The sequence below is a fragment of the Oncorhynchus tshawytscha genome, linkage group LG20 (genome assembly GCF_018296145.1).
Source record: "Oncorhynchus tshawytscha isolate Ot180627B linkage group LG20, Otsh_v2.0, whole genome shotgun sequence".
Classification (NCBI taxonomy): Eukaryota; Metazoa; Chordata; class Actinopteri; order Salmoniformes; family Salmonidae; genus Oncorhynchus; species Oncorhynchus tshawytscha.
In genome coordinates this window covers 13,335,208-13,350,551 of record NC_056448.1, presented here as the reverse complement: position 1 = coordinate 13,350,551, position 15,344 = coordinate 13,335,208, and the positions used below count along the sequence as shown (strand labels likewise).

Sequence of the window (15,344 nt, the reverse complement as noted above, 5' to 3'; positions counted from 1 at the left end):
ATGTCATAGAAACAATCTTCATACGTAATTGCCCACGTTTATGATGATAAAATATTGAATGTTAGTAACATTGACCCCATGTGTATCTTTGATATTCAACTATGAAACGGGAGTTCAACATGGTGTCGATAATGGTGTTATAAATCAGGTCATGGACGACTCACTGGTGCTGAAGAAACGGGGATATACACTGGGCATCAGTTTAGGCGAGGGGTCATACGCCAAAGTAAAATCCGCGTATTCTGAGCGTCTGAAGACCAATGTTGCTATCAAAATTATTAACAGAAGAAAGGCGCCGGCGGATTTTTTGGAGAAGTTCTTACCCCGGGAACTGGAGATCCTTGCATCCCTAAATCACCGAAACATCGTCAAGACCTTCGAGATATTCGAGACTTCAGAAGGGAAGGTGTACATGATTATGGAGCTTGGTGTGCAAGGGGACCTACTCGAATTCATCAAATTCAGGGGTGCTTTGCCCGAGGATTTCACCAGAAAACTGTTCAAACAACTGTCACTTGCAATACAATTTGCACACGACCTAGATGTTGTTCACAGGGACCTGAAATGTGAAAACCTGCTATTGGACAAAGACTTCAACCTCAAAGTGTCAGATTTTGGATTTGCCAGGAGGATCAATTATGATGATGCTGGACAAATGATTCTCAGCAAAACATTCTGTGGCTCTGCAGCCTATGCAGCACCAGAGGTATTACAGGGGCTCCCATACAATGCCAAAGTGTATGACGTTTGGAGTATGGGGGTCGTTCTATTCATCATGCTCTGTGGGTCTATGCCATATGATGACTCCAATATTAAGAAGATGCTGAAAATTCAGAAAGAGCATCGTGTTGACTTCCCACGCAGCAAAACTGTCCCTACGGAGTGCAAAGACCTGATGTATCGCATGCTTAATCCAGATGTAGCCCAGAGGATAGAGATCGATGATATCCTTGAACATGTATGGGTGCAGTCAAAATCCAAATCACATGATGGTTCTAAGAGACGAGAAGATGGACCTTCATCTGAAGCTGCTTGCTCCAAAAAAGAAAGGAAGGGTGAAAGTAGTAAGCATCCTCATGGCAATGAGAACAAGAAAGGGGAAAAAGTGGAGGTTGAGGCAGAATTGGGCCCTAAACTTTCTGTGGAGGGCAAAAAGGCAGCTGAACCATCTAAGCACACCAAGAAAGAATCATCCCCAGATGCAAGGAATGACATCCCTGCTGATTCATGTTGAAGTGCTGGATTTTTCTCCACCAAATTAGTTACAAATAAATGAAGCATACATCTTTGTTAAGATTAACCATATAGACTTAGTTACATTTCTTCAGATGTTGAGTCTGCTACGATAAAAGGTGAGTGTCAACATTTCAGGTTTACAAACAAATCACTCGAAGGCATTTTTTTAAGATGAAAACTGAAATATATTGCAGAAAGAGGCATACAAAATAGAGGCTTACATGAACATTATATTTACAAAAATCAATGAAGCCTCATCGTAACATTCACTAAAATTCTAATCATTTTAGTCTATGTACAATTATGGGATCTCTCTGGAACCCACAGATTTCAGTAATCCAGTCTTGGAAGGTTTCAAACACAGTACATGCTATGCCTTTCTTTCCAACACCCTAAGAACAGTAATGACCTGAGCTTTGCAACTATCCTTGAATTCAGAGTTTACATTTCGACTCTTTGTCCTTTGTGCACAGACTGTTCCAGTCATAAAAGTCCATAAAATCCAGAAGGAGGGCATGGGTTGGGGTAGAGAGAAACACCCCATGGCCAGTAATTTGCTTGAGTTCACTTCAAGATAACTGTTCTTTCTCGATTTTGCTTTACCACGGTCAGAAGAAGTCAGAGGCTTTCCTCCTCTTGGGGAGCTGCAGTAGGTCGTCTGTGATGGACGCTGGGTCCTGGGAGGCGGGGGTCCTGGCTTTGCTTGGTGTCGGAGTGCCTGAGGGAGTGACTGGACCACCCAGGGGGGTTTTGGAGCCTGCTCCTCTGTGTGTGGGAGATGGTGTGTAGCTTGCCCTTAGAGCTTTATCTGTGTATTTGCTGGAGGTCCGGTTTACAAGCCTCTGAAGGGCAGGGGTCAATGCTGGGCTCAGGCCTTTTGGAGTGAGACTGCAAGACAGAAATTAGGTCAAAAATAATTAATACAATCATTTAAAAATGACTAAGAATTGTGTATAACCAGTGGTGGAAAAAGTACCCAACTGGCATACTTAAGTAAAAGATACAGTAATAGAAAATGAGTCACCCAGTAAAATACTACCTGAGTAAAAGACACAGTATTTGGTTTAAAATATACTTAAGTATCAAATGTAAATGCTAAAATATACTTAAGTATCAAAAGTATAAATCATTTCAAATTCCTTATATTAAGCAAACCTGCACTATTTTTATTTTTGGATAGCCATGGACACTCCAACACTGAGATCATTTACAAATTAAGCATGTGTTTAGTGAGTCCGCCAGATCAGATGCCGTAGGGATGACCTGGGATTTTCCCTTTAAGAGTGTGGATTGGACAATTTTCCTGTCCTGCTAAGCATTCAGAATGTAGTAGTACTTTTGGGTGTCAGGGGAAATGTATGGAATAGAAAGTACATTATTTTCTTTAGGAATATAGTGTAGTAAAAGTAAAATTAAAAAAATATGAATAGTAAAAATACCCCAAAAGTACTTTACACCATTATGTATAACAAGAGGTCATAGAAATGAGCTGTGGAGGATTTTTTAACGATTTTTTTAAAAATCAGCTTTTGCTAAATACAAATTACCAAAGCAATGCACTTATGTAAATCATCCATCAGTTTTTACCTTGCAAGATTTTCTGTGACCTTTCGCAATGCTTCTTTCTTCTTTGCCCGGTTTTTGGCTGCAGCCTCATTGGCCATTTTCAAACCCAACCGCTCTCTTCTTCCTGGTTCTGGAATCTGTGTGTGAAATTTTCTCAGGTTAATCAATTATTCCAAAACAAACCATTTTGGGGAGAAATCTCAGCAAAACAAAACTAAAGAACTGTTAGTCATCGGCTTGTACCTTGAACGATGGGCCAATATTCCGCTCTTGAAACGGTGAGTCAGACCCATCCAAGCGAAAGGGGGTGCTCTCTATCTCTCCCCAGGTCATCAAGGGGGACTCAGCCATACCTGATAGGACAATATCAGGTTAGAGTTAGGTTTTTATGCAGTTGAGTGTTTTATGGAAGCCTCTAACATCACCAAATGCTGGAAAAACATATATTACCCAAAATATAAGTATTTCTAATAGTTATTTTCTAGTTGATAATATTGAAAATTATCTATACTTGAACATAACATAAATACTTACCTGGGGAAGGGCAGGGAGTTCCTTCAAACCCATATCCGTTAACATTAGGGGAATCCTGGGCATTAAGCTCTTTGCCATCTGGGCCTACTTTACCCTGTTTGAACTGGAGAAACACTAGCAATGTCAGATAAATCATTCAGGATCAATCCACTTCGTTAGATCTTTAGATACCCTGATCTTAACATTTCTCAACTTTAAACTTTAAATCCCTTCACTAAAAATAGAATAAAACCATTTACTTAAAACCAATAACTTGTAAGACGAGGACTTTACCTGTGCATTAAGGGCTGCAGCCTGCTGAAGCTGGCATTTGTTAAGGGCTTTGCTGAAGGGGTCTCCCACAAAACGAGTGTTCTTGTGAATCACCTCCCTAGGCTTCTTGAAGAGGGTGTCATCATCCTTGACACCTTATTAAAAAAGAAACTCAAGTAATTCAACCTCAAACGCAATTAATTCAATCATGTAAGTACTAGCTTATCCTACACATGCAGTGCATTCGGAAAGTATTCAGACTGCTTCACTTTTACACATTGTGTGACGTTACAGCCTCATTCTAAAATGGATTAAACACATCTTTCCTCAATCTGCACACAATATCCCATAATGACAAAGCGAAAACTGGTATTTTGAATATTTGCAAATGTATTAAAATACATAAGTATTCAGACCTGTTACTCAGTACTTTGTTGAAGTTTTTTTGGAATGCACTGCATGGTGTTGGTAGGTGTGACTCCATGGCTTCATGCACCTCATACAGAGCACATTAAATTCAAACAAGATAACAGGAACATTTCTCATGCAGGAAAACATCAATCCTCACCCTCTGGATAGTACATAAGGGCATTCTTTGCTTTGTACTCCCAGGTCTCTAGTCCTGCCTTTACACACTCAAGGGCTTGCTTCTCTGATGACGGCAGGGCAAGGTTCTCTTCATGCCGCTAAAAACAACAATAATCTCTGTTAATTGAAGGCAAAAAATAACATTGCTTTCAAATCAAGACATAACACTCCATGAGCATTACATACTTACACATTTGAGTAGTGTGCAATTCACATCAACAAAACGAGAGTTCAAACTATCAAAGGAGCGATTACGCCAAGTGTACCTGTTTAAATTCAGCCTCCGCCTCATATAACCACGAATGCCTCAACTTCTCCTTGTCTTCTGCTAGAACCATGATCTGTTCAAAGGATGCATTATCCTCGCTTGTGTTCTTAGCCAGGAAACGATCAAGACATGGCAGCTCTTTCTCCTCATCTCCTTCCTTATTCACTACAAAATACACAATATCAACAAACACAGGAATGAAGTATTATTGCTGTAATTACATTTGTTACATAGATAGGAGGGGTTGAGTTGAAGGGTGGGATTAAAAACAACAAGATAACTAATGTAAAATATACCATGTCTGTAAAATATATTTAGGTTCAGAACTTTTGTGAAGCAGCACTGTTTAAAATATATGGCAAAACAAATCAAACTGGATGGTCTTCAGAGATAGACGAGAGGGGTTGATGGTAGCTGAAGGATGGGATTAAAAAACAAACAAAAGGTAACTATTGTAAAATACATTGTGTCCGTAAAATGTATATATAAACTGGTTGTAGAAGCCAAAGTGTTGTTGTCCATTAGTTTACTCCAATTAGGGGAGAGGTGGTAGGGTTAGGAGAAAATATATATATATTTTTAAATATGGGGCTAGTTGAGATTCTCATTTACAACTGCGACCTGGCCAAGATAAAGATGCAGACAATTACATTGATGGAAAACAAAGCTACAATCAGCGGTATTAAAGCTGAGATTAACCAGACCATGTACTAAAAGTGTGTAAATAAATAAAAACAGTATGGGGATGTATGTATGTATGTATGTATGTATGTTAGCTGCTATGTATGTATGTATGTATGTATGTAAAAGTGTGTATGTATGCATGTATGTATGTATGTATGTATGTATGTATGTATGTATGTATGTATGTATATATATATATATATATATAAAAAGACCAATAAAAAAAAGTTATTTACATAGTACTATATATTAAATCAACTTTACATAGTACCATGTCCCGTGTTGCTCAGTTGGTAGAGCATGGCACTTGCAATGCCAGAGTTGTGGGTTTGATTCCCATGGGGGACCAGTACGAAAAAGTATGCCCTAACTACTGTAAGTTGCTCTGGATAAGAGCATCTGCTAAATTACTAAAATGTATTATATAATAAATCAACAATCCAATGACTACTAGATCATAACAGTAGGAAGAGCTACTTTCTACATAGTCTTGAGAGCTAATGTAATGGTTTTCATAGTTAAAGTTCAGTGTCCTCAGACTGACTAGTGCTGTGAGTTGTGCCATTCTCAGTCACTATAGTGAACAATAACTTACCACAGTCTGCTCCTTTCTTGGTTTTGCCCAGTACAGAAGAGGGCGATCCAGGACGACCCTCTGGTGTCTCAAAAGAAGCTGGAGTAACATCTAAACAATCAAGTGGGGGGGATATTAGTATAACACCACTGCTGCATTCATAGACAAGTGCATTATGTGAAAAAGATTATAGTGGACAGTTCACTTCTCTTACTCACATGGGGCATTGGAGAGTGGTGTGGACTTGGCTAAAGATGACCCATATTTAATGGATATCTCCCTCATCTTCCCAAGATCCCCATTTTCCTCAGCTTCAAGGTAGTCCTTCTGCGCTTGTAACTTTGTCACATCTGGAAAAAAGTCCCTCTGGATGATCTTCTCTAAATTCTGTTGAAAGTCATAAACAAGTTAGGAAGAAATTGGTAAATGTCAAAAGTATGACGAGCAGGTGTCCGCAAACATCTCATTCCAAAATCATGGGCATTCATATGGAGTTGGTCCACCCCCCTTTGCTGCTGTAACATCCTCCACTCTTCTGGGAAGGCTTTCCACTAGATGATGGAACATTGCTGCGGGGACTTCAAGAGCATTAGTGAGGTCGAGCACTGATGTTGGGCGATTAGACCTGGCTCGCAATCAGTGTTCCAATTCATTCTAAAGGTGTTCGATGGAGTTGAGGTCAGGACTCTGTGCAGGCCAGTCAAGTTCTTCCACACCAATCTCAACAAACCATTTCCGTATGGACCTCGCTTTGTACAAGGGGGCATTGTCATGCTGAAACAGGAAAGGGCCTTCCCCAAACAGTTGCCACTTAAGTTGGAAGCACAGAATTGTCTAGAATGTCAAGATTTCCCTTCACTGGAACTAAGGGGCCTAGCCCGAACCATGAAAAACATCCCCAGACCATTCTTTCTCCTCCACCAAACTTTACAGTTGGCATGCATTGGGGCAGGTAGCATTTTCCTGGCATCTGCCAAACCCTGATTCATCCATCGGACTGCCGGATAGTAAAGCGTGATTGATCACTCCAGAGAACGATATTCCACCGTTTCAGAGTCCAATGGCGGCAAGCTATACAACACTCCAACCGGCACTTGATATTGCGCATGGTAATCTTAGGCTTGTGTGCAGCTGCTCGGCCATGGAAACCCATTTCATGAAGCGTCCAGCAAACAGTTCTTGCTGATTTTGCTTCCAGGGGCTGTTTGGAACTCAGTAGTGAGTGTTGCAACGGACAGACAGACAATTTTTACGTGCTACGCGCTTCTGCACTCGGCGGTCCAGTTCTGTGAGCTTGTGGCCTACCACTTCATGGCTGGGCCGTTGTTGCTTCACAATGACAGCACCTACAGTTGACCGGGGCAGCTCTAGCAGGGCAAAAATTTGATTAACTTGTTGGAAAGGTTGCATCTTATGATGGTGCCACGTTGAAAGTCACTGAGCTCTTCAGTAAGACCATTCTACTGCCAATGTTTTCCTATGGAGATTGCATGGCTGTGTGTTCGGTTTTATATACATGTCAGCAACGGGTATGGCTGAAATTGCCGAATCCTCTCGTTTGAAGGGGTGTCTACATACTTGTGTATAACATCACCAGTATGTGTGTTTAATCACATTGACCTGTATTGACCTTAAAAAAATATATATATATTTGCACTAACACTATAGGCTTACTGCATTATAAGCCAGCTGCAGGTAACGTTAGGATATAATCTGCACTGGCTAGCTAACGTTACCTACTGTAATATAACTCAGCTGTCTGTTCCACAACGGTAGGTTACCTCTATGTAGTTCTCTTCATCGAGCACCTTTCGATTTGTTTTCTTTGTTTCCTCGGGTGGCTGTCGAAGAGCAACTGTTGTTACAGGATTAGCTGGGACAAGGGTTCCAGACATCAGCGCCTTTCCAAATCCTTCCATTGTCGGTGGCTACTAGAAGCTAGAGAAATGCTCTGGGGCCTTAGCTTCTGTTTGTTAGCTAACGTCAGCTAGCTAGACCAAACCTCGCTGGAAAAACACGGATTATTTAAAAAATCCGGTTAGAAACTCTAAAGAGCCCCTGAAAATAGACGTCTGTGAATACCTTACTTTAATTCGCGTAGTAAAACTACCAAGAGTTCTTAGCTAATGTTTTGCTAATCAAGGAACCTCATGCGAACAACGTACACAACTCGACTGCGTGACTTCATCCGAAATTCTTCTTCTTCGATTATATTCTTCGGCTGGTTGGCATCCAATAAATATTGCATTACCGCCACCTACTAGACTGGAGTTGGTGGCAGCATATAAATAAGTGTCATAAATAAATAACACACTCCACTATTTAAATCTATTTAGTCCTACTTCAGGCCAACAGCCTGAAAGGATGGGACACCACCACTTAGCACTCTGTAACTCTTCTAACATCAAATCTTGCACAGCCAAATACCTCTCTGCAGCCTCCACCACAACCTATATTTTCTGCGATTTATGTACCATCCCTGCAGTACAGTTGATAACCATTGTTTAAATGCCAAGTCCAATCTTACTGAAACATACAGTACCAGTCAAAGGTTTGGACACACCTACTCATTCAAGGGTTTTTCTTTATTTTTACTATTTTCTACATTGTAGAATAATAGTGAAGACACCAAAACTATGAAATCACGTAGTCACCCAAAAAGTGGTAAACAAATCTAAATATATTTTATATAAGGTGCCACCCCTTGCCTTGATGACAGCTTTGCACACTCTTGGCATTCTCTCAACCAGCTTCACCTGGAATGCTTTTCCAACAGTCTTGATGGAGTTCCTACATATGCTGAGCACTTGTTTGCTGCTTTTCCTTTTTTCTGAGGTCCAACTCATCCCAAGCCAACTCAAATGGGTTGAGGTCAGGTGGTTGTGGAGGCCAGGATATCTGATGCAGCACTACATCACTCTCCTTCTTGGTCATAGCCCTTACACAGCCTGGAGGTGTATTGGGTCACTGTCCTGTTGAAAAACAAATGATAGCGCAAACCAGGTGGGGTGGCATATCGCTGCAGAACGCTGTGGTAGCCATGCTGATTAAGAGTGCCTTGAATTCTAAATAAATCACTGATAGTGTCACCAGAAAAGCATCCGCACACCATCACACCTCCTCTTCCATGCTTCACGGTGGGAACCACCCATGCGGAGATCATCCGTTCACCTACTTTGCGTCTCACATAGACACGGCGGTTTGAGCCAAAAATCTCAAATTTGGACTTATCAGACAGACAAAGGACAGATTTCCACCGGTCTATGTTCATTGCTCTTGTTTCTTGGCCCAATCAAGTCTCTTCTTTTTATTGGTGTCCTTTAGCAGTGGTTTCTTTGCAGCAATTCGACAATGAAGGCCTGATTCACGCAGTCTCCTCTGAACAATTGATGTTGAGATGTGTCTCTTACTTGAACTCTGTGAAGCATTTATTTAGGCTGCATTTTCTTAGGCTGGTAACTGTAATGAACATATCCTCTGCAGCAGAGTTAACTCTGGATCTTCCTTTCCTCCTCATGAGAGCCAGTTTCATCATAGCGCTTGATGGTTTTTGCGACTGCACTTAAAGAAACTTTCAAAGTTCTTGAAATTTTCCGCATTGACTGACCTTCATGTCTTAAAGTAATTGATGGATTGTAATTTTTCTTTGCTTATTTTAGCTGTTCTTGCCATAATATGGACTTGGTCTTTTACCAAATAGGGCTATCTTCTGTATACCACCCGTACCTTGTCAAAACACAACTGATTGGCTCAAACGCATTAAGAAGGAAAGAAATTCCACAAATTAGGTTTTAACAAGCCACACCTGTTAATTGAAATGCTTTCCAGGTGACTACCTCATGAAGCTGGTTGAGAGAATGCCAAGCGTGTGCATAGCTGTCATCAAGGCAAAGTGTGGCTTCTTTGAAGAATCTCAAATATAAAATATGATTCCATTTCTTATTTCATAGTTTTAATGTCTTCATTGAGTAGGTGTGTCCAAACCTTTGACTGGTACTGTATATAAACATATATTTTAATTACCCTATCAACTAACTCTATGCTCATTATTCCACTACTTTAATAACCCTATCTGATCCTAACCCAGGCCAACGGCCTGAGAGGACAGGACACTACCACACGCTGTAACTCTTCTGAAGTCAAAACTCATACCCCCAAGTACTTCTCCGTAGCTGCCACCACAACATCTATTTTCAGTGATTTACGTTCCATTTCTGGGGCACAGTTGATAACCATTGCTATGAACTCATAGAAGCCAACCTTACCTAAGCATATATCACTCATTGGCCTATCCTTCTGTGCTGGCACAGATCTACTATTCACAGGATCCCTCACCCTTGACCCATCCTCCTCTACTTTCTTCACTGCCTCAGCATATGACACCTTCTGCACTACTCTGATTCTAGCCACCTCAACCTGCCTCTCTCGCACCGGATACTTCCGATCCCCAGCAACATGGGAACCCCTACAGTTGACACACAAACTTTGTCCACCGAAACTACACAATCCTCTATCCAATGCCCTCCTTCCCACGTCTTAGAATCTCCCTCCTACACACAGCTGCAACATGACCATAAGCATTGCAACTAAAGATTCTTACTCAAAATTCAAAAGGACTGACGGTGACTCCTCTGTATCACCATACTCAGCACTGGGTCTGCGTTACACCAAAAGACAGGCGTCAACTTCAATTGCTCCATCCTCACACGTAACACTACCCCAGAAACCACTCCTTTCAATGGTGCCCTGTTCCTAGAAGCAAAGCAGGAAACAGATCTTGACCCAAGTTGCGTGACATGGAGCGCCCGCTCCCTCTGGTCAGAAGAAACACAAACACATATCACAAGCCAGCAGGTTACCTTCACTGATTCAACTGCACCCAACTCCTTTCCCACCATGTCTTGTTTTGCACAAAATAATCAAATTAAGTCCGACAGGATCTTTCTAAACGTAGCTCTTTATTAGCTAGCTATAACTGGCATGTCCATGTGTCTCCGGCCATGATCAACTGAAAATGACTACCGTCGTATCGGAGCGCAGTATGATATGACGGTAGATTGCAACCAATTACAATTCAGTATGTTGATACATGAATATTACATCCCCCTTCTATAAAAAATAAAAATGTTCGACATATGTTCTCTGTAGTTTGAACTCAAGGTAAGTAACCATTTAAATTGCATAATGGACCAACTGCATCAGCATAACAGACTCTGAAACAATGATTCAGCATACTGTTACTTTTAGAACAAAGATTTCTCAGCAACTCAGCTTTACACTGTATCAATGACATCAACATTTCAAACAAATACAACACCAAAGCATTTCAACTATACCCTTTGACATTTCACAGGTATAGGACAGCTCTAGGCTTGACCTCTCTTCCTGACCTTGTGTGATATGATGCTGAGAAAGCTTCTATGTCAGTCAACCATTCTTGTGGTATTGCAGGTAAGTATGTTTTATGTTGTGTGTGTGTTTAGTCCATCACATTCTCTTTCAGGGAAACAGTTAATCTCGTCAGTGTGTTGTTCTTTTGTGGTCAGTAGGTGATGATGATTACGGTGGTACACCGCTCCTTCTGCGGTGCGGACATGATATGAATGTTCAGTGTCAGCTGGCTGGATGACGGCTGCTGGCTTTTAGTGGCCATGCTCCAGGATTCTAACTGACTCTCCGTTGTTCAGTGGTGGCAGTGGTCTACCTGACCTGACGTAGTATCGCTTCTGGTGTTGTTGTCTCTGTGCACGGTTTGCATGCATTTCCTTGTAGCTGACGACCTCAGGTTGGAGCTGCTGGTTGGTGCTGGATTGAGCAAAGCGGCTCATCAACTCATCTGCGGCTCATCTGCGGCTCTTCAACAGCTGGGCTGGTGATTTGAAGTTGTCAACTGGAGTGTTGCGGTATTCAAGGAGACTGAGGTAGGGGTCTCTCTTGTCTGTTTTTGCTTTGTCCATGAGTGATTTAGCAATCTGCAGATTTTTCAGCAAGGCCATTACTTTGAAGGTAATGTGGGCTTGTGGTGGGTGACGTGTTTGAACTCCCATGCTTTTTTGAAGGATTCAAACTCCTTTGATTTGTCAGCTATTAAAGTCTCTACAATGCCACGTCTGGCAAAGGCTGCTTTCAGCTTGTGGTTCACAGCTGCAGGTGTGGTGCTGTGAAGCTTGTCGAGTTCGAAGTATCTGCAGTAGTATTCCACTGTTACGATGTAGTCCTCGTTCCAGGTTAACACACCGGTTGCCACAACCTGCCAGGGTCAGTCTGGGACACAGTGAGGTAACATTGGCTCTTTGGTGTTTGAGGGGAGTCATTCAAGACAGGTGGGGCATTTACCAACAATGTCCTCTATTTGCTTGCACATTCCGGGCCAAAACAAAATGTCCCGCTCTTTTCCATGCCCACGTGTCCAGCATGGATATTCCGTTGATCTGTGATAGTTAATCACGATGGTTCCATTGTCACGCCTTGACCTTAGAGATCCTTTTTATGTCTCTATTTGGTTTGGTCAGGGTGTAATTTGGGGTGGGTATTCTATGTTCTATTATTTGTATTTCTATGTTTTGGCCGGGTAGGGTTCTCAATCAGGGACAGCTGTCTATCGTTGTCTCTGATTGAGAACCATACTTAGGTAGCCCTTTTTCCTACTTGTCTTTGTGGGAAGTTGTCTTTGTTTGTTTGTTGGCACTATAGCTTCACAGTTGGTTTTTGGATTGTTTGTTTTTGTTGGCATCATAATAATAAAAGGAATATGTACGCTCACCACGCTTCACCTTGGTCCAGTTAATTCGACAGCCGTGACATCCATCCTGTATGACTTTTCCTCAGCTGTGTGAGTTGTGTCCTTTTCTGTTGCCGCTCAGATCTTCTTCAGTTTTGTGTCACTAACTGGTAAGTTGCTATACACAGTGTGGACCTGCATGTCCATGTCTTCACTGAGGGTGCTGTCCTTGTAGGTAAGAAACTTCCTGGAGAGTGTCTGCAACAGGGATGTCTTTGCCTGGCATGGTGAGTGATTGTGAAGTCGTAATTTTGTAGTTGAATAATCATTCTCTGTAGCCTTGGCTGGGTTAGCGGTTTCCTTATGAGTGACTCAGGGGGCTTGTGGTTGGATTCCACAATGACTTGTCGTCCATAGACGTCCTGATGGAAACGCTTAGATCCTAACAGAATGGCATACAGCTCCTTTTCGATTTGAAAGTAGTTGATTTCACTACTCTCAAAGAGATTTGGAAGCATAGCCGATGTGCTTTCCTTCTTGCAGTAGCACTGCACCTAGTCCATACTTCAACACATCCACTTGGAGTCTGAGCTCTTTGTTAGGGTCGTCGTAGGCGAGGATTGGTCTTGGTTCTCTTGTGATCAAGTCTTTCCCTTTCCGGAAAGCAATGTCGTGTTGCTTGTCCCAGACAAACTCACTGGACTGCTTTAGCAGCTGACGCAGGGGTGCATTAGCATTGGCGAGGCTGGGTGCGAACTTTGCTAAGTAGTTGACCATGCCAAGCACTGTTTCCAGCTCTGCGTGGTTCTTTTGTGGCCCCATTTCCTTTATGGCTGAGATCTTCTGTGGGTCTGGCTTGATTCCATTCGCTGTGAGATGTCCGAAGTAGCTGACCTCTGTAGCGCCGACTAAGTGTCCATGTGTTGGTCTCTGTCTCCTTTTTCACCGATCCACAGGAGCAGGTAGCTTCACTTCTCCTCTTTCCTTCAGAGGACCAGTGAACATTATCTACACATGCTGTTTGAACCTACCCACTGCATGGCGGAAGTTTGTAGACCGCCAGTCCATTCGAGGTGAAGGAACTCCAGCAAAATCCATATTTTCATCCTTTTACTCTGACACCATGTCTTGTTTTGCACACTTTGTACAAAATAATACAATGCAGTACGACAGGATTTTTCTCAACGTAGCTCTTTATTAGCTAGCTATAACTGGCACGTTCATGTGTTGCCGGGCCATGATCAACTGAAAATGACCTCACGACCTGGATGGTATTAACCAATCATAGCGCAGTATGATACAACCGTAGAAAACAATTAAAATACAATATGTTGACATATGACTGTTACACCACCCACCCTGAATCCAAAAATGTCACTTCTACTGGACCAAACATTTCTTTATCATTACCATGTTTATCAATACAAGCTCCTTACAACACCTTCTATCCCTTCCATTTCACCTCCAGATCTAGAGCTGGCGTCCAGCTCACTCTGTTTGAATTTGACACCAATCTTCCTCAACATACCTTCCTCCTTTTTGCTACCTTCAACAGATTCAAACCCATCCTCCGTCTCCCTTAGTCTTTTCAACCTCCTCTCTCTTTCCCCCCAATCCTCTTCCCGACTCCTGAAAATGTGTAACTCTTCCAAGCCAAAATCTACTTTTAGCCTCGTCAAGAGACATGCAAAGCCCTGTACTCCCTCTACTTCAAACTCGAGCCTCCTTTCTACTCCCATTATCCAGCGACAATTTCTCCGTCACCGGAAATGTCAGTCAGTGACGCTTTTAGAATTATTCTAGCCTTCATCATTACATTGGATAAAGTATCCAAAAATGTCTAGAAAATATCTACAAGTGCATAATACGGTACACCATTTTCTAGTCTTCCAGGTCTTGCACACCAAATGCTGTTCTTTTTTGTCGCCTCCACTTCGCTCTTCGGTTTTTAAACCATACCTATCGAAATAAAAGTAAATTAGGCTACATTGACAAACCGTTTTAAAACGTAATGAAACAAAAAATATTTAGAAACTGACAAACACAAGGCGCTTACCTCTACTCGCTCTTCGCGTAAATGAGTGCGTTGTGCCAGTTTTTCCCTCGCGTTAACATCTGGATACTGGTTCTGAAGGAATAGCTCCTCCAGAGCATCCAGCTGGTCCTCAGTGAATATGGTGCGGTGTCGCCGTGTTCGCCTCTGGACCTGACTGAAGGACTGCTCCTCTCTGTTAGTGTTTCCGCCTGGCCTGCATGGCTCTGGAAACATTCTTCTGGACCATGCATACTGCCAAGCTGAATTAAAATAACTTTACATGTAAGTGTTTGGCACACTGATTTCAGGTCAACGCATAAACGTCTATACACCTACCTGGCTAATGGTAAAAACAACTGATCTGCTAGACATAATCATCAAACAAACATGTCATAGGTTTAGGTCTTACTTTCAGGAGGATAGTCAGCCTGGAACACCTCTCCACAGTGGGAGCAGTACCAGAAGCATGAGCAGGTGTGCTGTGGAGGTTCTATGTGGCTCCCAGTAGGAATACTCTCTGATCTTACTCCATCCTCACCTGGTACAGTGTTGTGGGTCGCACCAGACTGCCTGCTCTCCTCATTGTTAATTGGAAATCTGTTCAGTATATTGTCAATGGTGAATGGAAACTTCTGTCTCTCCATCCTAATTGACCCCTCCATGACAAGATTTCTGCCCAAAGAATTCACTTCAAATTCAACCTAGTGTTTAAAGTGCCAGCCAAGGCAGTCAGTTAATGCTTTTGGGTGAAGCATATACCTTAGTGTGGCTCATTCTCCACTGTGCTGAACCACAGACACACTCATTCTGATTTTATAACAGAAATTTAGGAAGAAAAAAAAGGACATAATCCCCCTATGGACTAGACAAATACAAAATGGTTTAA

General features: G+C 42.1%; 2 protein-coding genes across 3 annotated transcripts; one reads left to right on the top strand and one right to left on the bottom strand.

Annotated features, from left to right (window-relative positions):
- Positions 1-151: 151 nt before the first annotated feature.
- On the top strand, positions 152-1,234 carry LOC112219458 (testis-specific serine/threonine-protein kinase 1-like). The gene has a single exon (XM_024380721.2). It carries the CDS (start codon positions 152-154, stop codon positions 1,232-1,234), a length of 1,083 nt encoding a protein of 360 aa, XP_024236489.2.
- A 214-nt stretch (positions 1,235-1,448) lies between these two features.
- Positions 1,449-14,179, bottom strand: LOC112219461 (splicing factor ESS-2 homolog). 2 transcript variants are annotated; one of them, XM_042302208.1, is made up of 10 exons: positions 13,952-14,179; positions 5,921-6,089; positions 5,724-5,813; positions 4,443-4,609; positions 4,157-4,274; positions 3,610-3,743; positions 3,337-3,439; positions 3,046-3,155; positions 2,824-2,939; positions 1,449-2,124 (listed from the first exon to the last, which is right to left on the bottom strand). In XM_042302208.1, exons 1-10 carry the CDS (start codon positions 13,988-13,990, stop codon positions 1,845-1,847), a joined length of 1,326 nt encoding a protein of 441 aa, XP_042158142.1. In that variant the 5' UTR covers positions 13,991-14,179; the 3' UTR covers positions 1,449-1,844. The 2 variants fall into 2 exon arrangements, with proteins under 2 accessions (XP_042158142.1, XP_042158141.1); XM_042302207.1 differs by lacking the exon at positions 13,952-14,179 and adding an exon at positions 7,484-7,922.
- Between the last annotated feature and the right edge of the window lie 1,165 nt (positions 14,180-15,344).